The following is a 25,386-nucleotide window of genomic DNA, read 5'->3' as shown; positions in this document are numbered from 1 at the left end:
CTAAAGTGCCCCACCACCAGTGTCTGAAGAAGAGCACAGGAGCACTGAAGTTTAGTCCTGACAGGGTCCTGGTGGTGCTCACAGGCCTCAGTGGCTGGGACTGGCCTGCCCTGGGACCCCCAGCCCCACACCTCCTGCCAAGGGCCCAGGGACGTGTCCCAGCTCTGCCTGGGACCTTCAGTCCTGGCTGAGCCCTGCTGTGTGTGTGCCCATCTCTGCCCCTGTCTCCTGGCTGGGCTGGGACCTGCCCTGCAGAGCTGCTCTCGGGGCTGCAGCCCTCAGACCTGGGTCGGGCCTTGTCATGCAGAGCTCTGGGTTTGACACGGCACAACTGCTCTGTCCTATTTGCTCTGCTCACCATAAATTAAGTAACACAGAGGCTGTTATTTGCCTGCCACGACAGGGACTTCTCAGCTTTAAATACTGAAGAGGACACATAGCACAAAGTTTACAACTGAAAATAGAATTTTCTTGTTGTTTTTCTGAATCTGTTTCAGAGCCAATGCTCACAACCATTACCACAATGAGCATGTGTAGCCAGGAGCAGGCTGATGTGTTCTTCAGTTTAGCTTGAAAATACATCCTTTGCAGTCTGGCAAAGGCAAGTGACAGAGCTACAGAAAATAGCAGCAGGAATGCGTGCCAAGCAGCTCCTGTTTCCTGAAGAGAATGTGAAGAATTATCAGGACCAACCACACACAAAAGAAAAAGAAGAGGAGGTGTGTCAAACTGTAGTGAATTTCTGAAATATGACACATATTGATGCCAAGCATGCTTTTTGCCTTCCAAAGCTCACTCTGTTCCTGTGCTTCTTGTCCTCACCAGTGGTCAGGCTCAGTGCTGCAGGTCAAGGCAAACACCCCAGGGGAAAATTCCTTTCTGACCTGGGTGGGGGCCATCAGCTATTCCCTGAGAGTGTGAGCAAGACATGTTTCCTCCTCTGGAAGGCTGATCTCACCTGCCAGGCGATGCCCAATCCTTAATCTCCCTACCTAGAGCCATTTCAGGAGCTTCTGAGACTGATTACATGCCCCTGAACTGATCTTCCTTGAAGGCAAGAATCATTCCTGCACCAGTAGGTGATTCAAAGTCCTAGGAGCCCTGGAAACATCTCTGCACCTCTTTTCTTATAGCTGTTGTCCCTGGCTCCACAGGGCATGCAGACAGGGAGCTCTGCAGTGCTTCTCAAGAAGGTGTTTACTTGGTCTGGTCACAGCTATGTAGCTGAAAGAGATTTTCATCCTTCCAATGAGTACTGAGGGTGGCCTTGCACCAGAGAGCCTCCACCAACCTCGTCCATCACCTGGTCTCTTTTTGTCAACTCCCTCCAAGTAATCTCAACATCTTCTCAGGGATTTCCTCCTGGATGTCTTTGGGCTGGCCCTGGGCCAGTTCTGGCAGCAGGACACAGGAGGATGCTCTCCTTTATCCTGTCCCTGGGCACTGTGAGTGCTGCATTGCTGGGTGGTGGCACTCTGACATGGGGTGATGGGACCCTCCATGTGCAGCATCATTCTCCACCCAGCATCCTTCATAGGAAGGCTTTTGGGTGCTGGCCCCAAGATACTCCCTGTGCCCCAGAGGCCCAGGGTGCTGTCCTTGCCCTTGGTGACCATGCACTGAGCACAGCTGCTGGGCATCCCCTGCACATCCTCTGCCTCTTGGCTGCCAAGGACCAACCTTGTGCTGTTAGTCCTCTCTCAGGCTGTGGCAGAAACCAACCCTGCAGCTCAAAGACCACCCCTGTCAGCCATCCCCTTCTGTGCCAGAGCTAATGTCTATGAGGTCCTGCAGGGAGCAGGACCAGGGACTTGATCTGTCTGCAGACTCTTTTCCTGGGGCATAAGGGGGCTGATTTTAGCAGCTGCAGCTTGGAGGAAAGCCAAAGTGAAACCAGAGCCATAGGCTGAGATGGACAGAGCCAGCAAATCACCATGGAAATAATACAGACTTTGAGAAACCAGTAAGTGGAGGTGACATTGGTGTTGTGGTAAGGTTGGTCATTTTTAGACATAGAACATTTGGATCTGAGCCCAAAGCACAGTCAGGCAAATAAGAACTCTTCCAAACCAGGAAAATAGCTCTTTGCTGCTTTTACTGTCATATCCCCTTTTTCCACTGAAACCGTGCTGCCCGAATCCTCTATTAAATACACTCACTAGCTGTGTTTATATGGAATGCAAAACACACTTCAGCCAAGGATAAAATTTTCATAGCTTGTTTATTACTTTATCCTTTCTGAAAGTTATTTATGAGAGAAGAGCTCAATTGTTCTTGAAATTTACTACCAGCTACTTTTCAAGAATAATGCAAGCCTAAAATTTTAGCTCATAAAATTCCATGTTAAATAGGATGTACAGATTTCTTTTTTTTAAGTCCTCAGGACAGGAGCAGTGATAGCAGATTTGTCTCTAACCTTGCTCTGCCTGCTGATCTCTCCAGTCACATTCAGATGCAAGGGCCTGTCTTGTCATACTGAGCTTCCATCAAAATGCTGAGATTCTGTAACTGAGTGGATATAGCCTGGCATTATATACTCATTAGACCAGTTTTGCAAACTGCCTACTAACTGTGTGCTGGGAGGTTGTTTTACACAGTTTCTTTTATTAATTAAAATTACATTCTTTTGTATTTGAATGATGTCATGAGTCACACTGGCAGTCTCAGATGGTTCCAGGTGGGCAATAAGAAGGAAACTCTTCAGTCCTTCCTGGCATCTCTCCTCCAGTCACGAAGGCCCTAAAGAGCAGCAGGTCCCTTTTAGTGTCCGATACCATCCTTATCCATGTCAGAATTACCAGTAACAACTTTCCTCTTTGCTACATGGCTGCAGAGACAATTTAAAAGTTCATCAGCCAGCTTTATTCACACTCCTGGAGAGTAAAGTGTACCCTACACACAGCAGGGACAAGAACTGCATCACACTGGCCCACCAAGGTTTGGTCTCTTGAGCTTTCTCAGTGCCTGGACTGGTTGGGCACTTTCTCCCATGAAACTTCCCAATGGAAGCTCAGTTAATGCCAGCCATGAATATTTCCTCTTCTAAGAGGCAGACAGCAGTTCTGAAAGGAGCTGGACTGACACCACAGCCCCACGTTCAGAGCCCACACACACACCTCGTCCATGGCTCAGCTGGCCAGCAGAGGCTGGATCTGGTTGTGACTGCGTGGAGCTGGACTCCAGCAGGTCACTCATGGGTGGAGCCCCCTTGACGCATCTCTCAGGCTCCACCCTTCAGGGAAGTTCATGGTCAGGACTTTTGAATTTAGATTGCAAAAACACTATTGTTCAAGAATTTAGGCTTCCTTGTCCACCTCAGACTCTGCATTTCTTGGCACCCATGAGGCAGAAGAGTCTATCACATGGTATATAATTCTACAGCCCTCACGCTCCCCTCCAGCTGAGGCCTGGAGAGAAGACCATTGCTATCTGATAACTTCCAAAGCTGGGCTGCAAACTGAGATCAATGTAGTCAATTGGCAAATTAGCAAATGGAAGATCTCACCTGAAAATGGCATGAAGGTGTTGCTATCTTTTTGATTTGCCTTTGCTGCAAAACAGAGTTTTCATTTGATGTTAATATGTACAAGATTTTGTACATATTAGTCTTTACTTGAAAAGTCTTTACTTGAAAAAACTGGAGTGCTTTCCACAACAAATGTAACTCTGATTTTGAGACAGATTTCAATGCAACTGAGGTTTGTCTCTGGGCAATTAACATATTAATTAACAATATCAATTAACATATTAATTTTTTTTTCTAATGATATTGTGTTCTTTTTGTCTTCTGAAGGGAAAAGAAAATGTTTAATTTGTATACTGGTTTGTGAGTTATTTAGCTAATTTACACATGAGAATTTGCTAGTATTTATCTTACATTCATAAAACCATGCATTTATTTTAAGGGTTTTATATATTTCCTGCTCTAGTAGCTTCAGCTGGCAGGTGTAATTACCAAACCTTAAAAATACAGGAAATTGTCTTACGTGTTTGTTGAGACAGAAGGAACAAACACTTCTAACATAAATAACTGGCACTACCTATCTTTCTCTGATCTTCATAAAAATGGAAAAACCTTTCAAATATCGATCTGTGGAAGTTTAAGAAAAACAGTGATTTTGATCTCTTCAGTGGTGTTCCAACCACTTCAATACAAAGACAGTGCTTAAGCTGTGCAGCAGGTAGCTCTTAATTGAGGCTGATGGTGTCAGTGCAAACAAAGAAAGAAGGGAAGCAACAGAGGGACAGAAAAGCATATCTGCTGTACAAACATACCTACGCTTCTGTCATTGTTAACAGGATTGCCTATTGACAGAAAAGCATGTTCTGTGTTCTGTTAGCATGGCTGTGTGTGGAGCTCCATCTCATCCACAGTTGCTCAGGAGTTTGTTTGCAGATGTCTGTTCTCAGATGCCAGATCAGCCCCTCTTGCAAGCGGTGTCATATGCTGAGCCTAAGTATTTGCTGTCTCTGGAAACAAACTGTTGAGCACTGAATGAAATAATTTTTCAAGTTTGAATAGATTTTCTTGCTTTTACTAGCCTGTACTGCACATCCTGGCTGGAGACCTGTTGGGCTAATTGCTATACTAACTATCCCATGTGTTAAGAGGCAGGATGGGCTGCAGCCAAAGGCCAGGGCACACTAGAAGTGTAGACCTGTACAAGCAGATGCGTGCATAAGTATCTAGAGATTGAGAAGAGATACTGATTTTAGTTGTTTGCATTCCACCTTTACTATGATCAGGGTTTTCTTTGCAAAATGTGTTTTTGAGAAGGGAATTTGAAGCAGGATGGCAGCTACCAGCAGGATATTAGTCTTAAGATTGCTTCAGGCTGGACATGGCATGCATAAAGATTATATTAATATACTTGTGTGATAAACACAAAAAAACCAAGGGTACAGAGAGACTACTTAAAAGGCAGGATAGGAGGATCAAGCAACAGTTGCAGAGATCAGCAGTGGCTTCTGTAGGGAGGGGGACAAACCTAAAGGAAATGAAAAGTGGAGGGGGAGAAGGAAAAGATGGAATAATAACAGAAGCTAAGGAAATGGATAAGAAAACTGAAGGGAAGGGGACAGGCATAGCCTGGGCTTATCAGGGCTGAATAGCAAGCAAGAAACCCTGATGTTAAATGACAAGTGAGGAAAGAGAAGGTGTTGGGTAAGGTGAGAGAGATAAAAACAGAAATCAGGGTAAACATCAGTTGAATCAACTTCAATTTGCTTTGTTTCTGGAAGAAGAAATATCTTGACAAGACTTCACTGCTGAGTGGACTGCTCTCCCTACTTTTCTTCTGGATCATGATAATCTCATATGGAGGTCTAAGAGGAAACTACTCATCCTCTGAGCTGGGGCTGATTTTGTTGACAAACTCTTGTTCCCAGACAGACAATGAATGTATACACAGGTTGTAGTAGTCTCAAAACAAGCAGCACAACTCCTGTATTCCCCTGTATTCCTTAGTCTGTTTCTCTTACCTCTTTATCACACAGGTTCTAAACATAATAATTCAGGTTTTCCTGGCCCTTGAGATGATATGTTTGCATATGCATTTAATGAAATAAATGCTGTTTAGACTTTCATTGCAATAGCAACTGGCAGACCTAGTCATGGACTGAGATGTACAAATGCTGTACAAGAGCCGTGTGAAACCCAAACTAAAGTGCCGGGAAATTTGCAATCTGGATGTAAAGACAGGAGTTCATGGGTGACCAGAGACAGCAACAAACAAATCCAGAAAACTGCGTTCATCTGAGCAATGATAGTCTTTATGATCATAGGCTCTCCAATTTACCTGAAGCGCACTTCAATTATAATTATGATTCTGAAGCACGTCATTTAATATAAATGTACCCCTGAGTAAATCTATCCATATGTAAGACAGTGTTTCTTCTATCTGTTAAAGTCTGGATGCATACAGGCACACCTGCCACTTGTCCTGGAGCAGGGGATGAATACAGCACAGGGACAGAGCCCTGACCGCAGCGTGGCACTGGAGCTTTGCTGCCCATGGGGTGTTCCTGGCTGGCCGGGGTGCTGGCAGCAGGGCTTTCTGTCAGGTTTGCCATAAAACCTGAGCAATGTCATTCTTTCTGGATTAAATGTGTGAAGGGATCACAACACATTCTGCCTCTGTGCAAAAAATGCTTTCTGTGACTCAGCATAGGTTTTGCGTGATATGTGAGCCAGGCAGTTTAGGTAGATATGCACGCTGGTTTATTTTTGCTTGCCATTCATAAACTGAGTGACTTCAACTGAGGTTTGTCATGCTGAGATGCTTTGAGGATGAAGTGAGAAAATGTGTTGCAGTACCTTGGAGTTGTGTTGTTTGGCACAGCAGGAGGCAGATGGGGTGCAAGTCTGGAAGCTCTTCCTCCTTCCAGAGTGGTCTTGCAGCATCCCTGCTCTGCATAAGCTGCTGGTGTATTGTGGTTGGCTCTAGAGGCAAGAGTAAGGCTGTGGGGTTTTCACATTGCCTTTGGGAATGAAACTTTCTATGAAAGCTGCATTAGAACTGTCTTAGGAAGAGACCTGTGCCTGTACTTTTACCCCAAATCACAGAAAGTAGAGAATGCAATGTCTCCACTGTATGTGGCATAATGTAGTTTATTACTTTTTTGTTATGTGCAAAGCTACTAAGTCTAAAACCAGCTTCTGTGGGGCTGTAGAAAATTCATGGTGACTGGTTGTGAGAAGAGGATTTACAGTTCAGCTATTTGGAAGACTTTTGCTGTGTGTGCCTTTACCAGACAGCTGAAAAAAGTGTGGATTAACTTCTCTGAGATTGCCTTTAAAGATTATGTGGCTCCTTGCCCAACTTTGGGATCACCCTGCTTTATTTCCAGTGTAAATACGCTTCTTTAATAAAAGCAAAGGGCCACCAGACGATAGGCAGTTGGTAAATTTGGGACTAAAATGGATTATGTCCATGAGATTTAGTGGCTTATGCAAGACAGAGGGAGATGACAAAGCAGTGTGAACTTTTATTTTGTCTAATTTTGTGGCTATTACTTTTGAGAGTCTTTTAATAACAGGTGAGTATAATCAAATGGCACTGTTTTGTTTGTTTGGTTTTTTTTTTTCAGTTGAACATTTCTGCATAGTTGAGAATCTTCCTAAATCCAAAGCTTTTGCTTCTTTTCTTCATTTTTGTGCTCTTGATGAATTTTAGCAGTGGTGTCGATCATGTTGTTTTAGGGTCCTCAGCTGTTGATGAGTGCACAGCAGAAACTCATGGTGGGGATGAATGGTAGGGTGGGCCAACAGTCTCCAGAGGTGTCTGATGTGAGGAGATGGGGATATCAAACTCTGGTTGCTGAGAGGCTTTCCCTGCTGGTGCTGTAGGGAAGCTATGGAGTGTCAGCATGCCCAGATCACAAAAGAGAAGGAAGGGCTGAAGTATAGGCATTGTAAATGTTGCTCAGGTGGCTGAGTTGTGAATGTTTTTTGGTTTTTTAATTGTATTTTAAACTTTTATTACTTCATGTTTGAAGAGCCTTCTGTCCTTGCCGATTGGCTCTTCCTGATTCAGGCTTAAGTTTCTCTCTTCGTTTCCTTGTTTCTCTCTGTGTAATTAACATGTGGATGTTTCAAAACTGTTTGAGGCCTGAATAAGGAAGGAGGAGAATCTTGTTCACAGTATTTTGCAGTTTAATCGTGGACTATTCAAACTATATATTGCACTACTCAGACTGGATATCTGGTCCGCTCCAGTATGGTACACTGAAATTTACTTCCTTTGTGGCTGGTCCCTTCAATATCCATGTTTGTCAATAAATGAATGGGAAGAGGAAATACTGGTCAGCTGGCACCCATCTAAGCTCATTCAGTGTGAGGATTTTGCAATGAAACTCCACTGTAGAAGTCTTTTGTTTTCTTTCAGTTTCTTCCTAAGTTAAATGGATATTATTGTTAATCTTACACAGTCTGAAAAGTTTATTGAACCTAACATTGTTCTTAGTTTCTAAAATATGTGTATTTCAGCACTGAAGTGCATGACAATGTCCAGCTCTACTGGAACGTAACGTAGTATGCTCTTAACATGGGTAAGGTACACTAGATACTGAACAGTGGAACGAATCAAGTAATAAAATGTTGTCAAAGGCTTTGGTGGAAAAACAGTATTTTTAAATGTCGCTTATGTTGGTTATGGGATACATGCTGAGTTAACCTCATTGAATTTTCCCCAGGAATTGATGCGCTTACAATTGGCGGGTCATTATGCTGCTCCACCTGTGTAGTGTTAAGGTCAGTGTGTTTTTCTGATTATAAAAACCATCCATACCATTCCATTATAAATTCACTACCATTCATATAATGGAATGTGCCAAAGCTCGGAGCTCGTTGCAGCTGCCCCCGGTCCATGTTTAAGATCAAAGTGGTTCAGGTAATTTGAGCACCTTTTCAAGAATATACCCAATTAAGCTTCATTTGAAGTGATCTTTTGTTGTTTAAAGTTTTCTTTTCTTTTCTTTTGTAACCTGCTAAGCATCCATCTGATGTGAGTGTGGGTTTTTTTTTGTGTGGCCAGCCCAAGAATTTTATGGAATGAAGATGTGGTGATTATACAATCGTAGCAAGGAGGTCCTGGGAGCAGCAGACAGCTGTAACACTGCAGTTGCACGTATCCATGCCTAGGCAAAGCACAGAATGCATCAACCACTCACCTTCACAAGGCATTTTCTGAAACCTGCAGCTTCTAACTGTGAATTAATTCTGAGTCATCACGATACACAAATCAGCCATCACGGTAGACACTAATGTGTGAGATGCAGGGATGTATGACTATGGCACTAATCACTGACTAGAGGAACCTGTGAGATGATGTGCATGCATAACACACTGCTGCTGAATGCATCCTCCTGCACAGCTTAGTCTCCTCAATTGTTGTGCGTTATCTAAGAGAGCCAGAATGTGCATTGAAGTTTATCTAGTGTTATTTCTGTCAGTGAAATGTTGATATGGTTGGGGCTTTTGTTTGAGTGTTTGCTTCTATATTTTCCTCTCTTATTAATCATCCAAATTACTTGAATTCTGTGAAGAGGAAGAGTTTCAGTGAGTAGCCATGTATGTCATAGGGCATTATGTTCTTCAAGTTTCATGAGGATGTTTCCTTTCTGTTTAAAGTTCTGCACTTCACAGTAGCCAGTGAGAGAGCCTCAGGCATGAGCAGTTCTGCTGGGGAGGCATTTGAGCCTCTGTGCAAATTAAGCAGTACTGTAATTGCTGAGGAAATACATGAAGTCTCTTGATGATGACAACTGAGAATCTTTGTGGACGTGTCCAACAGCACTTCTTTCACCTCTGTCAAGCTGCAAGCTTGGTGGTATTCTACATGCATATGGATTCACAAAATGTGATGAAGAATCACAGAAAGACTCTTTGGTGAAGAGTAATCCTTGAATGTCCTAGTTTTATGAAAACTGTTCACAAGCTGACATTTCATATGACAATCATTTGAATTTTGCAGCTATTGCATCAGGTAAGTACATCATCAGAAGTATTTGGCAGTTTCTTTTATTACTCTAAAAAAAAAGAAAACCAACAAACTGAATGAAATATCCCCCCATCACATCACTTTTGCTCAAGTGAAAAGGCTTAAGAGGAAGGGCATGTTTAATAGCCAAAGGGGCATGAAAAAGATTGAGAATAGGGTTTGCTTTGGAAAGCAGAGTGCATAATACCTGTTTAACTTATGAGCAAAACTGTACTTTACTTGGGCATCAGAAGGAATGCATTTGCAGAACTTTAAAATTCATCTGTGGTGATGATTTTCCTAAGTTTTAAATGAATGGTTCTCTCACTGCTAGCTAAGTGTCTTTAACAAATCTGGACCCTTACACACACTACCACAGGAGATCCTGGATGTTCTGTTAAGTACATTCCTGCCTCCAAGAATCCTGCCATGAATAGGTAGCTGATGTAGCAGCAGGAAGAAAACAAATGACTTGCTTCAGCCTATTCAACTGACTGTGGTGCTTTGTTTCCTCAGGGTGGTCTTGTGGTTAAGGTAAGGGAGTCTTGGTCCTCAGTTTGTGTGGGCAGCTGTATTCAGGTGTACCAAAGTGATGTCAAACACCTGTCACAAAGCACTCTCTATTAGATACATCATCTATCTTTTATTGACAAAATTCCGTAACTGCAGCTTTGGTTCAGTTTCTACCACTCTCCTATATGTATGGAGGGAAAAAAGCATTTCCTAAATTGGAAAAAGTCTTTCCTCAATTCCTTGTCCCACCTCCCCTCTCCTCATCCTGTATGGAAAGGATGTTGAACTAAGTTTATAACAAAATTTCTGGCTGGACACTTCTTTCTCATTTATTGCCATTATTAGAAAAAAATGTGTTTTTGTTTTAATCTAGCATGTGTTACTTCAGGGAAATCAAACCAGATGCATAATTTAGTGTATGGCAATCAGCAGTAGGTACCTGTAAGGGCATTTAGTTGTCCTTCCAGATAAGGCTTTTGAGTTGCAATGTAGGCATTGAAGATAAGTGCCAGTATTTCTAAGCAGTTTGAAGACTTGATGGCTATAAGGAGTGTAGGACCCTGCCTAATCCTTGAGGAGGTGTAAGCACTGTTTGGAAGTGTTTAAGTATTTAATTTCTTCAAATTATTTTCCCTATATATGCTCTATATAGTCAACAGAGTAAAGTCGTGCTCCTGTTGGTATTTCAGAGCACCGTTTTCTCTCAACTGTACAACCAATATAGAAAAGTGCTCAAATCTCAATGCAGGCTGTAAAAACTGGAAGGAAAATATAGAAACAGCCAAAAAAAATGTTATAACACAATCAAAATAAGGTCCCAGTTACAAAATATCTTAGTGGTCTAGTGTGTGGTGGCTCCTCTGCAAATTAATTTCTGCCTTTGAAAAGTGTTCTCTAGATGAGACACAGAACAGCATATTAACCTTTTGCTTTGGATTTATTCCTTCATTAGGGAAGAGGGCTGTTATCAATCCACCACTTAAAAAATCATCTCCAGTGTGAGTTTTATATTATGTTTGGTCTGTCAGGGATCACTATAACACATGTGCTTTATGTAGTATGTGTAAAGTCACACAGCAGTATTTTATTCTTTAATTAGAGTTTATCACCTATAGAATTAATACTTTCAATAAAAAGAGTTATTTATGGGAAAAACATTCATTGATTTTCCTATGCCAAATGTTGTTACTGTACAGTTGTTACTGTAGAGTTTTTACCTGGGATTTATTTAGGATTCAACAGACAAAAACTTTTCAGATATCCTTTTGCAGGATAATTCTAGAGCAAAATAAACAACAACAAATAAGCTATAGGAATTACTTTTTATAAGGCAGCACATATTGGTGTAACCTATACTGACAGCTATTTCCCAGACAAAAGCATTTCCCCATATCCAAAATAAAGCATTTTGTAATCCCTTTTCTTTAATCTGTGCCTTGTATATTTGCACTGCCTTTATTGCGAGTGATAACTCACTTGCACTGCCTTTAATGCTAGTGACAGCCAAAGTATGTAAAGAATGTGTTTTGAACTGTGCAGTTTTTCTTACATGTTTGTCCAGTAGGCAGAGGAGCCAACAGATCCATCAAAATCATTGGGTGCAAAAGGGATGGTGGTTATCCCACCTGCCAGCAGGAAGGAAACCCTGGCTCTTCCTGTAGACTCTCAAATGTGTGCTGGTGGTCCCAGCAATGACTGCAAGATATGGGAGAGTGCTTGGAGGAGAGGTGGAGCTGTGAGCCAGAGCCCTGGCTCTCCTAATGTCTTTTTAATTAGAGTACATAAATATTGGCTGGGATTGCAGTTACATCTTAATGGAGAAATTAAGAAATAGATTAATTTTTGGCACGATTCTTTCTTCCTGTTTACGTGTGTCTCTATTTCCAGCACCAGTTTAATTGAAGGAACAATTCTCTGTACTTGCTTATTATCTGCCAGACACATAAAGGAATAACTATACATTTGGAAAAACACAGGGGTGCTTAAGGGCACCACCAGAAATCAAGACATGCTTTAAAAACCAGCACAACTGACCAATATTATTGTCCAGGTTATTAGGAAGGGAGCACTTAATAGGAAATTGGATAATGATTGTTATTCTGCCCGTGATATCACTTAACTGAAAGGTTGTGAAGGTGGTGCTTTCCATCTAACTTCAGGTATTTATAAGTGACAGAAGTTGTTTCAAGGCCCGTTGAATTTAACAACCTAGGCCTCATTTTCCATTGCATCCAAGACATGCAAGATGAGGCCTAGGCTGAATTCACTTTTGTACTGACCCATACCTACTGCACAAGCTATTATCCATACTGGATAAGATTGATGACATTGGAAACTATGTGTGCCTTCAGAGTTATGATGCCACTTTAAAATTTCTGGTTGCTGTACAGGCTGTTGTCAGCAAAAACCTCAAGAGCTTTTAAAACATCTGAAATAAAAGGCATTATAATTTCTTTTGGTAAAATGCAAATATGCTTATAACTTCCAGGTTTTCCATGCTGGGAATATACATTGTTTCCATAGTGTTTTGCAGATTTGCTCTTGCATGATGTGTGGATATACTTTGGTTTTGACAGGCACAAATATATTGATTTTACTGGGAAATTCAAATATGTTCTCAAAATGTGGTCCATCTCTTTAAGGCAGATCAACTGGCTGAAAAAAGCCATTATTTTTTGAGCCTCTATCTGATAAAAGTCTAATTAAAGTCAATGTTTAATTTTATTAATATTAAACCATTTACAGAACTAGTTGCATAATGAAAAAAATTATTCCACAATACACCAAGAAAGCTCTGTCAAATACATTATCTCTGACTCTTTATGTGAATATATACTTTAATTCAATTGGGAATTTAAAAATGAAAAATATAAATGAGATTTTTTTGTACTTTGCATTTCAAATTAGTCCATTTTTCATGACACTGAGTTTTCACCTCTGTTAATTTCTTTGGTTCTTGTAGAAAAATTATGCACTTGATGCCTCATTCAAAGTAGGAGAAAAAATTCACACCAGTGTTACTAGTAAGCTGGAAATCTGTCACAAAATCCATACAGAAAATATAAGCATATTTTGTGTTATTTGTAACTAAAATTTTCCACAAGGATGAGAACACGCTGAACTCTGTATGACAAAATACTAATTAAGAAGAAGGGAGCTGGAGAGGGAGGAGTGTTGTGTTGCATATTTGATCAGGTCCTTTTCCCACTAAAGTCACTTTGATTAGATTTATGTTGTGTGTTTCTAATGGCCTTTGAAATACCATAACACCTATTTCTGCAGACTTCTACACAGGAGGAAATTCCCTCGTGTGAGTAATCAATTCAGTCTGTGGAGGCTATGTAGAATGTTTTTATAGCCTACCTTCCTGTGATGATCAGACTTCTGGTTGCCCTTTCTGTCAGTCTCTTCCCTAATTACTTCTGAAGCCATTGGCTAATTTCAAGTGAAATAGAAAGGAGTCTTTGAGATAATTAGGTTTCTACAGGCCTCAGGGGCTGGGAAGAGGAGAGAGACCCAAGGTTGGGACTGGAGGAAAGACAGGTTGAGTCATTTGTCACCTGCTGAAGCAGATGGCAAAGTCTCTGGGATTATAATTTCCTTTGCTTTAGGTGGATTTTTTGCATTGAAATGGACAGGAAAAAGCTGGGACTTTAATAAAGATTTGGTGATGATGAAGGATAGAGCTCTGCAGGAAAACAGCTGTATTAATTCCGCTGCTAACAGGGCTGCTTGTTTTTATTTCCAGGAATACTTTTGGAATCAGACCTGAACATTTTTAATGCAAACATTTAGCTTCTGGTTAAAGGTTAGAAAAATACAGCAATCAATTTATCACTAATACTGAGAGAAACAGTACCAGAATAGTATGTAGCTATTAAGCTAATGTGTTACAAGCGATAAATTTGTTAAATTAGTGTCTTTGTCTGTTTGCAGGTCTTATACTGTGGTGGGATCGCCCTGACTGGACATCAGGTGCCCACCAGAGTTGCTTAATTATTCCCCTCCTCAACTGGACAAGGGGAGAGAAAATATAACAAAAGTTTGTGTGTTAAGAGCAGCGAGACCACTCACCCGTTACTGTCAAGGGAAAATCAGACTCAACTCAGATAAATTAAATTCTTAGCAATCAAATCAGAGTAGGGTAATGAGAAATACAACCAAATCTTAAAAACGCCTTCTCTCCCTGGGGTTGTGACCAGTTCTTCACATGTTTTTTCTGCCACTCCTTCCTCCCCAGGGGGAGGACTCCTTACCCTGCTCTGGCAAGGGGTCTCCTGTGGGGTCCTTCCCACAGGAGACAGTTCTCCAAACTTCTCCAGTGTGAGTTCTTCCCACAATCTGCAGTTCCTGCCAGAAAACCTGCTACAGTGGTGGGCTTTTCTCTCCATGCATCTTCAGTTCCTGCCAGGAGCCTGTTCCAGAGTGGCCTTCCCATGGGGTCAAAGCCTCTCTCAGGCATCCATCTGTTTTAGCTTGGGGTTCCTCTTGGGCTGCAGGTGGATCTCTTCTTTACTGTGGACCTCCAAGAGTTTCTGGGACACAGCTTCCTCACCATGGTCTGCATCGCAGGGCAATCTCTGCTCTGATGCTTGAAGCACTTACTTCCCCTCCTTCAGTGTTCATGGGGTTTCCCTAATTGTTTGACACACATTTTTTCACCCCTCTTGTTGAAATGTTTTACCTGTCTTAACAATGTTATCCCAGAGGTGCTACCACCATCATTGATGGGCTTGGCCTTTGCTAGAAGTGGACCCCTCTTGGAGCCAGCTGGCAATGTCTCCATGGGACATTGAGGAAGCCTCTGGTACCTGCTCACAGAAGTTGCCCCTGTAGTCCCCTGCTACCAAAACTTGGTCACACAAACCCAGTGTATGCACACAAATGAATCCCTACACTGCTTTGGAACCCCTCAGGGAAGTGCCTGTTCACTTGTCAAGTTTTAATGTCACTGACGTTCCAGTTTTACTGCTTAGGGTTAAATTGAATAGGATTTCATCTAACAAGTAATATCATCAATTTAAAGTAGCATGTGTAGACCAAAGCACATTTCATTGATTTGAGCACAAAATTGGTTAGCAGGAAGTTCTTGTTGTCCATAGGAGAACAGAACTGAGTCCGATTCTTAGACACCCAGTCAGGCCATGGCTGCTTGTGTGGCCACAGCCTTGTTGCAGGGCAATGTTTGTGTCTCAGTCTTTCTTCTGAAACTCAGGTTTAAGGCCTGCAGAACTGAACAGTTTTCCAGCTTGCTTACTTGTGCAGGCTTCTATACATACTAATTATTGAAACTATAGACTTTCATTGCAATGCCCTAAAACCTAATCCTTGATGAATTTAAGACACTTCCTTGACAGAGGATTTGTTACCAGAAAAATAGGTTAAAAAAAAATTCTCCTTTGGGCCTTACTTTAAGTGCAGTATTAAAAACTGTAATTACTTTTCTTCTGCGAGGATTCAATGGCAGCAAAAAAGTGCTAAATCTAATGGGTCTCATTAAAATTAAATGAAACTATTGTTTGAACCTTCATTCCGAACCATTTTCATGTTTTTTTGTCTGTGAACGAGTGAAATAGAATACTTCCCATCACCTCTGCAGATGTTCTTCTTCTGTGAAAGCTCTCACAAGACGTTTTGAACATGGGACTAGAAACCCTTTTGAACTGGAGTAAAAGAGGAAAGAAGTAAATTAACACCCTGAACAGTAACATAAGCAGATGTACAGGCCTCTACATATGATTGTCTGATACCCCAATATTTAATTATTGTATTGGAGGTGTTCTGGCACTGGCAGCCAACTCAGTATGGGTGGAGTTCAGCAATCATACAGTCACCACAGGGCTTGCCCATCTCTATGTGCAACTCCAGGAATTTTTGGAGATTGTAGTCACAGGGCTTGTCACTCTTTTATGTTTCTATTTGGTTGGTGGAACCTGGACCAGTTTTCTCTTCTTTATCTGTTTGAGCCAGACTGCTCCAGTTGTTATGGGTGGTTTCTGTTTTGAAAATCTGCTTTATACCTGTAATTGTTTCCCAAGGGGAAACTACCAGGCTGCATTTCATGTAGCATTGGCTAGCATTTTCCCAGGAAATCTTAGATATGTGGCTAAGATTTGTCTTGCGGTGATCTAGATGTAAACAGTCCCTGAATGCAACTTATCTCATGTAGGAGTTTTTTGGCCACCACGTGTTCTTTTTTGTAAAATCTGAATCTTGTTTGTCAACTACAGATTGTAATACCAGAACTGCTACTTTTCTCTAGTCCTAGTTTCCCCAGTTTTTTTGCTTTCTTATGAATACAGTTATAGTAGCAGCTTATTATGATTTATACAATCAAAACATAACTTTAAATAATGATGAAGCAGTAAGTAGCAGTCTGGTTTGAAAATACTTGTCATATTTTTTCCTTTCCGGGAACAGAAAAATCTCACCCTTTAAACGATGCCTTGTAGGTTTAAAATCACTAGTATTAAGTTTTTAATAATATCAGAATTATTTTCAATAATAAAATGTTTGATCTGTGCCATTATTTAGCATTGGTCAGTTTTTCTTTACCATTCTTCAGTGCAAATTAGGAAATCTTGATCCTCAAAATGTTGGTCATAATCGATGTTTCTTTGAAAACAACAAATTTCAGGTATTTTGTTGTCACAGTCCCCCTGAAACTGTAGATACATGAAGAGAGAATCTGTTAAGAATAAGCATACTTAAATGGGGAATTCAAACTCTTAGTACTTCCAAGAAGTTTTAATTCTGTCATTTTCACTGACATCCAGTGATATCAGACAGAATATGTGCCATAATGATGATTATGCTTTAATGTCTCATGTTCCAGTTTTCTTTAGAAAAAACAAAAAATGTTTATTCTTATAATTGCATAGGAAAAAACACAGATATCATGGTCTAAAACTAATTATATCTTAAATTAATCCTAACCTATCAAATCACATGTTTGTTTTTAGATTTTGAGATTGCATTCTAAGAGTACTTGCTGTGATCTGTATTTCAAAATGCAGCTTGCTGCTCTACATGTTTTGTGATGTGTCTTCCAACAGAGTAGGTTGTCCATGGATGATAACATGTGAAATGTTTCAGTTAAAATATGAACTCTTTATTTTCCAGGTATGGATTAGTCCTTGTTAGCTGCAGCTGTTGACAGCTATACAGGTTTTTCTTTGCTTTACAAAGTCACTTTGTTCCCCATTGGAACTTCAAGGGAAGTTTTGCCTTTAACTTTATTGTAAGCAGAATCAAGCACACTCAACTGGATGGCATTTCTGTAGTTTTCTGGAGGTGATATGGTAATAACAGGAGCTCTGTAGCCAATTAATTTGAAAATGTCAGGGAATATTTCAGGCCTTATTGAAAGGGAGACGATGGAACTGGGGGCACACTCTGAAGCTGGTTGAAAGACTGGTTTATTGCAATGGTTTGTTGTTGCTCATAGATCAAAGGAATGGTTGATACAGGCATTAATACTCGACAGACTGCTAATGGTACCTACCTGCCTCACTGCCTGAGGAGGCTAAGAGACTGACACTTCAAAACACTTACACTCCTTTAAGAAATGCAGATGGAGGTAAAGAACCATGACAAGTCTAGCAGCAGTGAATGAAACAGGACATTTTTTATGCTCTCTTTGCTGTGGAGTGGGGGTCAGCCAAAGATTCATGAGTGAAAAGAGCCTCTTTCCAGCCCTCCTGAGTTTTGTATGTTTATTGTCCCCATGAGTTAATCCAGTGTCTGTCTTATGGCTGGTACAGCAAGTGATGCTGTGTGTCCTGTCCCTTCCTACCTACAAGTGTTGGGACAGTGGTACTGACAAGTGAGAAAGGGAGATAGGCCTTGAGAATAAAAAGGGATGGGGAGGAGAAGAAGGTGCATGGTCACCTGGAATACGGCTATGGCATGGGCTGTGATGGGAGAGACATGGCACAGAGGAGCAGGGTCATTGCCAGCAGCTTGGAATAGAGGGAGGGAGGAGGGAAAGTGCACACAGCTCTTTCAGAGGATGGCACTCACAGAGTCAACAGAAGTTTTTCAGGTCATGGTGATAAATGTCTTGTGGTGTGTATGGATGCACTTGTGCTGCACAGGAGTGTCTAGGCAAAAAGAGAAGCATGGGTGGTGGGAATGCTACATGCATAGATCTGCAGGATAAATCCTTTAATACATACACACATGAACTTTTCATTTGCAAAGATATATACTTATGTCTGAAAGGAGGTTAATATTAAAAACTTCTGTTTTGACATCTGTGCTTAGTTGTTTTCAGTGCCTCTTTCTTGTGTGTATATTTCATGCATAATAAGCTATGCCTGACACCTGTGTAATACATTAGACAAGTCTTTTCTTCTTGTGTCTGGTAGCAATATACAGTAGAGATATCACACAAGGCTTGTTTTCTAGTAAAACACTTGTCTTAGTGGAAGGTGTAATGCATTCTTCATGGTAGAGAATGGTAGAATTTTTATAACTCTCATGTAACATAAGAAATTAAGAGTGCTTTCCACAAAAAAAGAAAGACTCCTTCAGTCATTGATCTTTGGGGAAGAGATATGGGAAATCTTGGACTGCTTCTGAGCAATGACTGAGAAATTGCTGTACCTGACAGTTCTGGGAAACAGTGTACATTACTGGGTATCTTTCTGCAACTCATACTTACTCTACATCATTTCATTGTAGGTCTCTTAAATTGTGCAGAATGTCTTCACAGCTTTTCCTGTAAACCTCTGCAACGTTTACTGGTACTACATTTTTAAAAAGAGCTGTACATAGAGTGCATATACTATACTAAGTATTTTATTTTCTGTGCTCTTTCTCTGGATGTACCCTCTAGTCTGCAATTTTAGAGTTGTCTAAAAAAATCACACTATTCTTCAGTAATCAGGTAGTAATTTAGTTATGTTTTTAAATTTCCATTATGATTGTATTTTACATCCATTAATGTACTTAGAATACACATTTTCTGCTGCCCTCAGGAGTGTTTTGCCCACTTACCTTTATATAATACAAATTTTTACAGCTTGAGAGGTCTGACTCCTTCCTACCTAAACTAACATGTCTGACCTAGGATCCCAACAGTCACTGACTCCTTAAAAAGGGATAAAGAGAGGTGGAGCTGAATTGTGTCTGGGAAAGCCTTACCTGAGTCTCAGTCATTTTCATGAGCAGCCCGTCCCTTTGCTCGAGTACTCAGGGAGTCTTGCATTCCTAAATTGGGTGGCTTAAGTACTCAGAATTTCAGCTGAATGAACCTGTAGACATTGATCTTTTTCATGGAAAAGTACTTGAAGAACCAAAGTTATAAGATGGTTATAAAAATCCATCAGGTAAGCGATATCTGTTATTATGTGCTGTGCAGAACCTAAAACAGGACATCCAGCATGGGCAGGGCTTCTCAGTAGGAGTATCAGTGGATCAACTCACAGAAGAGCAACAGTGGTGTTAGCCTGTAACAGAGAAGAGCATCCCTGTTCTTAATCTCCTCCTTCCTGAAAGCCCCTCAGATTAAGAACCATTCCTGGGAGGCCAGCAGAGTCCCACTTTGCAGTGGGCATCATAAATGTGGCAGTGATTCTTAAACAGTTCAATGTGGGACACACAGGCTTTTTGAGACAACCTTCTTCTTAGAGTGATGCTTAATTTACTTTAAAAGGTGGATTAAACCAATAGTAGTGCCTGCTAAAGAATTGTTTGGATTCTTTCCTGCCATGATTGTTGTCCATAAATATTGTTCTTGGGTTTGAAATGATGAAGAAATGGGGGTTTTTAGTCTTTGGCACCACAGTCACAAGGACTTGTGTATCTGTGAATCTGGCATAGTCCACACTGGTCTTTGTGGACATGAGGATGCTTGGTAAGAGGGGGTGTGTTGTGCAATGTACAAATGCTTCATCTTGTACCTATTGAGAGGTAGTCACTGTCCTTCCTCTGTCCAGTACTGCTGCAGACTTCTCTGCCTGCTTCTGGTGATTAAAACCAACCAAGTAAAAGATATGCATTTCCTATTATGTGCATCATAAAGCATGAACAAAGGTGAGCATTGTGGACTTTGGAGTGTTTGTCTGTAGCATATGAGCAGATCCTAAGCTTATTTCTTTCATTTTGAAGTGTGAAAAAAATAGACTGAAGCTGTGTAATGTTATCTTGATTAAAGATATTATCATGTTGACCCTTTTCTAATTCCCTTATAATTATCTTTTTGAGATTTTATATTCAGGCCACATTGCATATTTACCTGTTCTTGTGTACTTGAATGTGTCCTTTAAAAATGTTGGCAGTGTTTTCAGTTCTTTTCTCTGTAACAGGTAAGTCTGATGGCTGTTTCTCATCCCCTGCTGTGCTGAACTGCTGAGACAAGGCTGTTTTTGTGGCTATCATGTTAACAGAAATAAAAAATAAATTTTGTACTTAGTTGCATTCCACTGCAGAAACTTCCTAGTGCTTTATGTGGAGAACTCTGAGTGGATTGTCATTGACTCAGTGCAAATGTCTTGAACATAAGATTGTTAATTGCTCTTAGTTACACATAAAGTGGAGAAATTCAGGGTCAAATCATGTAAAACTGGGAAAACGTCTTTGTTGTTGTTTTTTTTTCAGAAGATTGTTTCATTTATATACTTACAGGAGTACAAATCTTGATGTGATGTGTGTGTCTTTTAGCACACTCTGAGTTCATCAGACATTATTCTTTTGTAGTACTTTCACACAGAGAAGAAAAAAACACATTATTAATTTTCTTCCTTCTTCTGAACCCAAAGAATTTCCCTCCAATTGTTGCCCCATATTCCAGCTTCTATCTTCTTGTCCCCAGGAGATTGTTTAAGTGCTTTCAGAATATATGGACTGCTCTTGTTTGTTTGCTCTGTAGATGGTAGGAGTACCCTCATTACTGTGCTGCCACTTTTTTCTGCCTTATGACTAATAGGCCTGCATCAGGAATCAATCCCACTCACCAGCACCAAACCTTGCTGGGCTGACCTTCAGGCCAGCTCTTTCATTTTGATTCTAATTTGTGCACTGATTTGCACATCACTGAAGCAAAGTTAAATGTAAGAGGATACATTAAAATAGCAGTACAGCTGGACTGGAAAGGCACAAAGGTCAGAAAATGGAAAAATGAACTGGCTGATAGTGTCTATTTGCCCTGCTGCTGATGCATAATGGCTTTTTGATTAGTGGTCATTATAGGCACATATATATTTATATGTGCATGTGTATATATATATATATATATGTATATATATATATATAGTGCCATAGATGTGCAATATTGAGACAAATGCTCTTGAAGTTCTCTAGTTTTCTATGGCATGCACTCCTCTGAAATGTTTTCAGCTTGCCCAAGAGCAGCAGTTTCTTCTATGTGCTCTGTAATATGCAGAAAAGGGTGGAGGGAAGAGGGTGTCAGTAGACCATGTAAGCCTGCACCTCCCTTGGGCTATTAAACAATTCCTTTGAAGCACCAAGAAGCCATTCCTGTGCCTCTAAAAGAAATGGACCAATGCTACAAAGTTCTCTGTGCTCTCCAAATCCTTTGGCTTCATGGCTAGTTTCATGACTTTTGTATTGAGTTTTATGTTTACAGCAAGTCAAATAATTGATTGTATGGAGAAGACTTTGCATAGCATTGTTCACTCTACACCCGTGTTTACTGGATTTGGCTATAGTATAAACTATGTTTTAAAAATCCTTTTGTTTTTAAGCATTGTATTAACAGTTTTTCCAAAATTCAAATGTCCAAAGGGATTTTTCCCTCACAGGATGATAAATAAATAATTGAGATAGGTGCCAGTAGGTTGATGGAAGGTTGTTATGATAGCTGAAGCTGTAGCCTTGATTACAGCTTACTTGTGAACTGTGTTTTTTCTTACCTCTGCATTGCCTTGCATTTTGTGTAGTCAATTGTACTGTGCCTGCAGTGATGAAAAATGCAAATGTTCTCGTGGTTGAATTTGCTGTGCAGGTACCATGTGCTGTGTTGAGGACTGTCCCCAGGCAGAAAGGAGGAAATGAGAATAGTTCATTTGCCTTTTCCTGCCTCTGAGTTTGATGGAAGGATAGTTAGTTTCCCTGAAAGCAGCTGAGTGGCTGTGGCTAAGGGGCCCTCGGGGCTATGGGTGGGGAGAGCAGATGGGGAAGAGATGCCTTCAGAGCAGGCCTGCAGTGGATGTGAAGATGAGAAGGTTCCTGGAAAGAGCAAGAAGCAGATCCTGCAATAAGTATTCAGGGCTATGGAAAGTGAGAGAGTTTTCTCTGAGGAAAGACTTCACATTGCTGAGTTGAGAGCAAGGCTGGAGGGGAAAGTCCTGCCCTGTAAGGAGCAGCAGCAAGATTCATGATCATATACTTTTGGTTTCACACAGTTCTGTTACTCTTCCATGCAACAGAGTTGGATTTCCTGTCCTTCAGAACTTACTCAATTCTAATTTAAGCTCTAATAAAAATTTTACATGCTGAAAGCCCTTTCAGCAGCCCCACCTTGAAGTTAAAAGTCTTCCTCAAAGCTCTGGCTTGCAGATTCCCATCACACCATCTTTTGATGACTGTAGGCACTGTTGTTTTCCTACTTGTCTTTCTGGCCCAGCGTCAGGATTCCGCCCTGGGTTTTCATACCTGGGCTATGACTAGGTTTTCTAAATATTTTTAGGTTTTCTCTCATCCAGCTTACCAAATCTTACATACAGACTGTTACCACCTTACTTACTGTTCTGTTAGTACAGTATCCTTGTTGACATACATGCTCTTGCCTTCTTGAAAGCTGGTCCAAAGAGTTCTGCTGAGGTAATTTATCACTTTCACCAGACTGCCCTAATTTTTTTACTTTTAAATCAGTCTTAGCTCCTTGTTCTCTTTAAAAAAAGCATATAAGCCTTGCAAATGCCAGCTGAAAACTTATCAGGAGAGCCTTAATTTCTGGTGGAGCAACCAAGAGACTGACTCCACCCACATCTGATTTGCCTATGATACTAGACTTGACTAGTGGCATATGAAATTTTCAGATGGATAAATGCACTGTGTCCCAAGCTACCCATCACAGAAAGCTGTCTCTTTGTCTTTCTCAGCAGTTGTCCTTGAAACTTGGGTTGCAGTGAGTGATGCTTGCAGACATCTCAGTGACCACTTTGAGCCTGCTGTCATGGTGGCTAATATTGTCACCTTGTTCTCTTCAGTTTCTTCATCTGCCAGGGCTCCGTTGATGGGTTGTGTTTCAATCATAGTCTGTCTCTGGTATGAGCAGTGAAAGTCCATTGTACCCCCATCCTGACCTGCACAAATCCATCTTCCAGCTATCAGAGGTAAATGGTATCAGTCCAAGTTTCTGGAAGAAAGCTCTTAATTGTCTGAACAGAGAACAGAGCTGGATCCTTGCAGATGTTCAGCTGAGATCTATCTCTTTTTGCTAAAGCATCATGGATTTTTCTAGCATGATTTAAAATAATCCCAAAGGAAATAAAAAAGAAAAAAAGAAAAAAAAAAGGAAAAATCCCTAACATTAAACCCTACAGACTTCCAGGGGATGCTTCCATGGCAGCTCTAAATCCTGTGCTGAAATTCAGCTAGCAATAGTGGTGTGAAGCCTCTCAGCCAGCGGATTCTTCTTGTCTCAAAGAGGGAGACAAGTACCGTTGATGGTACATTTGTTTCAGCCGTGAAGGAAAAAGCACTGGTGACAGCAGCTCTGTGCTTTCTGAATGCCTAACAGCACTTGGGAAAGGAGAGAGGTGTGAGTGAGAAAGGAGAAAATGTGGGAAGAAACTGTGACATTTTTTTCTTGGTATTTACTGATTACAGGTTTTCTATGTTTATATTTTTGAAGGCTGTTTTCTTTACAGTCAGATCTCATCTGTCATTTCCTTTAGGCTGCTCCTTCCTACTTTCCCTGATAGTATTGCAGTTGGATTTATATAGGAGGAAAAAAAACCCCCTTCAATTAATTTTTCTGGTGTTTGCATTGGATGGACTAAGTGAGATAAATAAGAGGCAAAGTGCTGCTCACAGATAATCCTCCAAATACCTGATTTTGGTTAGGACTTTCACGTAGCTGGTATATCTTTAGAGACAAAGCTTTCCAGAGCTCTTTGAAAATCAGCAGTGAGGGGAGTGAGTAGGAAAGTGAAGCCTGGGGGTCAATTTGTGCAGAGCGTCCCTAGATAGGAACTCCCTTGCCAGGACTGACTGTAGAAGCAGTTGTAGAATGACTGTTTTGAGGCAGGGATGAAGAGGTGTTTCTTGACAACTAACATTTGGTCTTTCTTTGATCATGCTTTGTAATTTACACTCTATATTAGAAATGATTGTTCAGGGTAGTGTGTGTAGTGTACACACCTCTGCAAGAGGATTGAGTAAATACAAATCTCATACCCCTAAAAGAGATATTATTTACAAATATATTATGTATCCATATGGGTCAGATTGCTTTCACAAGACATCAAGAGGACGTCTTTGCAGTTTTTTAAGCTGTCTTACAATGGCTGGGACTCTATCACCAGGGCTTGGGGGCTTTAGATATTTGCATAGAAAACATGAAAAGCTGGTAATAAAATATGGAATAACTATTGTACCTAACCTCTTTTCTACTTACTCATACAACCATGCTTGTATTTTGATGCCATTATTTAATCCAGATAATTATGTTTGACTATTTAATTCATTTGGGGTTTTTTTCAGTTTGGGGATTTTCTGGAAATACAAGATACTGGATTTATGGAGAATTTGGCCTTCTGGGTTGCTTTAAAATTATGCCATTTGTTCCATTGGCATGAACATACAAGAAAACAGGAACTTACAGAATTCAAGCAGAGCGATAAATATACCATTTTTATTAAAACTGCTTGACCTCATACTGGAGCTGAAAAAAAATGTTTAAGTCTAATTTAATTTTAAGGTATGCAGTTAATTAATTCTCTACATCCATTAACATTCAAAACTGAAAGTATCTGCAGAACCACTACTCCCTGGAGTAATTTGTCACCAGAAATAAAAAGTCTGCCTTTGAACTGAAGTAGCTTTTGGGTAGTGCAGTGAGCAAAGGAACCCATGTTAATCATACAGATTAATCCAAAGAGCGAACTTCAAGTTCGTTACATTGATATCTCACAGTTATAAAACCAATTCTAGTTATGTCAGATACTGTTGTGACAGCCAGTGCCTTCTTTGCCAAGTGACAGAAACTACCAACAATTTTAATTTACTGACTAGAGTGTGATAGTTTGTGTGCCTGCTTGTGCATCCCAGATTAGAAAATGTTCACAGCATATTTCTTGATAAAAAAAAAGGATGCATTTTCTGTTTACATGGAATTTAGGTCTTTGTGCTGTGAAGTGAACTCTCTTTCCAAACAGTGAATAAATGCAAGAAAAGAAGCAGCAAAAAAAAGACAGGATGAGGT

General features: G+C 40.6%; 1 protein-coding gene across 3 annotated transcripts in view; it reads left to right on the top strand.

Moving 5' to 3' along the window:
* Window positions 1-25,386, top strand: part of HECW1 (HECT, C2 and WW domain containing E3 ubiquitin protein ligase 1) — a 253,494-nt gene that overhangs the window by 58,545 nt on the left and 169,563 nt on the right. Inside the window, exon 2 of one of the 3 annotated variants that reach the window (XM_059478936.1) lies at window positions 8,194-8,251. The exons of the other annotated variants lie outside the window; for them this stretch is intronic. Within the exon in view, the coding sequence (XP_059334919.1) occupies window positions 8,225-8,251 (27 nt within the window). The 5' untranslated portion in view covers window positions 8,194-8,224. The remainder of the gene's footprint in view (window positions 1-8,193; window positions 8,252-25,386) is intronic. 3 annotated transcript variants of the gene reach the window in all.

Source organism: Ammospiza nelsoni, chromosome 1 (genome assembly GCF_027579445.1).
Source record: "Ammospiza nelsoni isolate bAmmNel1 chromosome 1, bAmmNel1.pri, whole genome shotgun sequence".
NCBI lineage: Eukaryota > Metazoa > Chordata > Aves > Passeriformes > Passerellidae > Ammospiza > Ammospiza nelsoni.
Note: the sequence above shows the minus strand (reverse complement) of the source record. Positions and strands in the feature narration are given on the sequence as shown.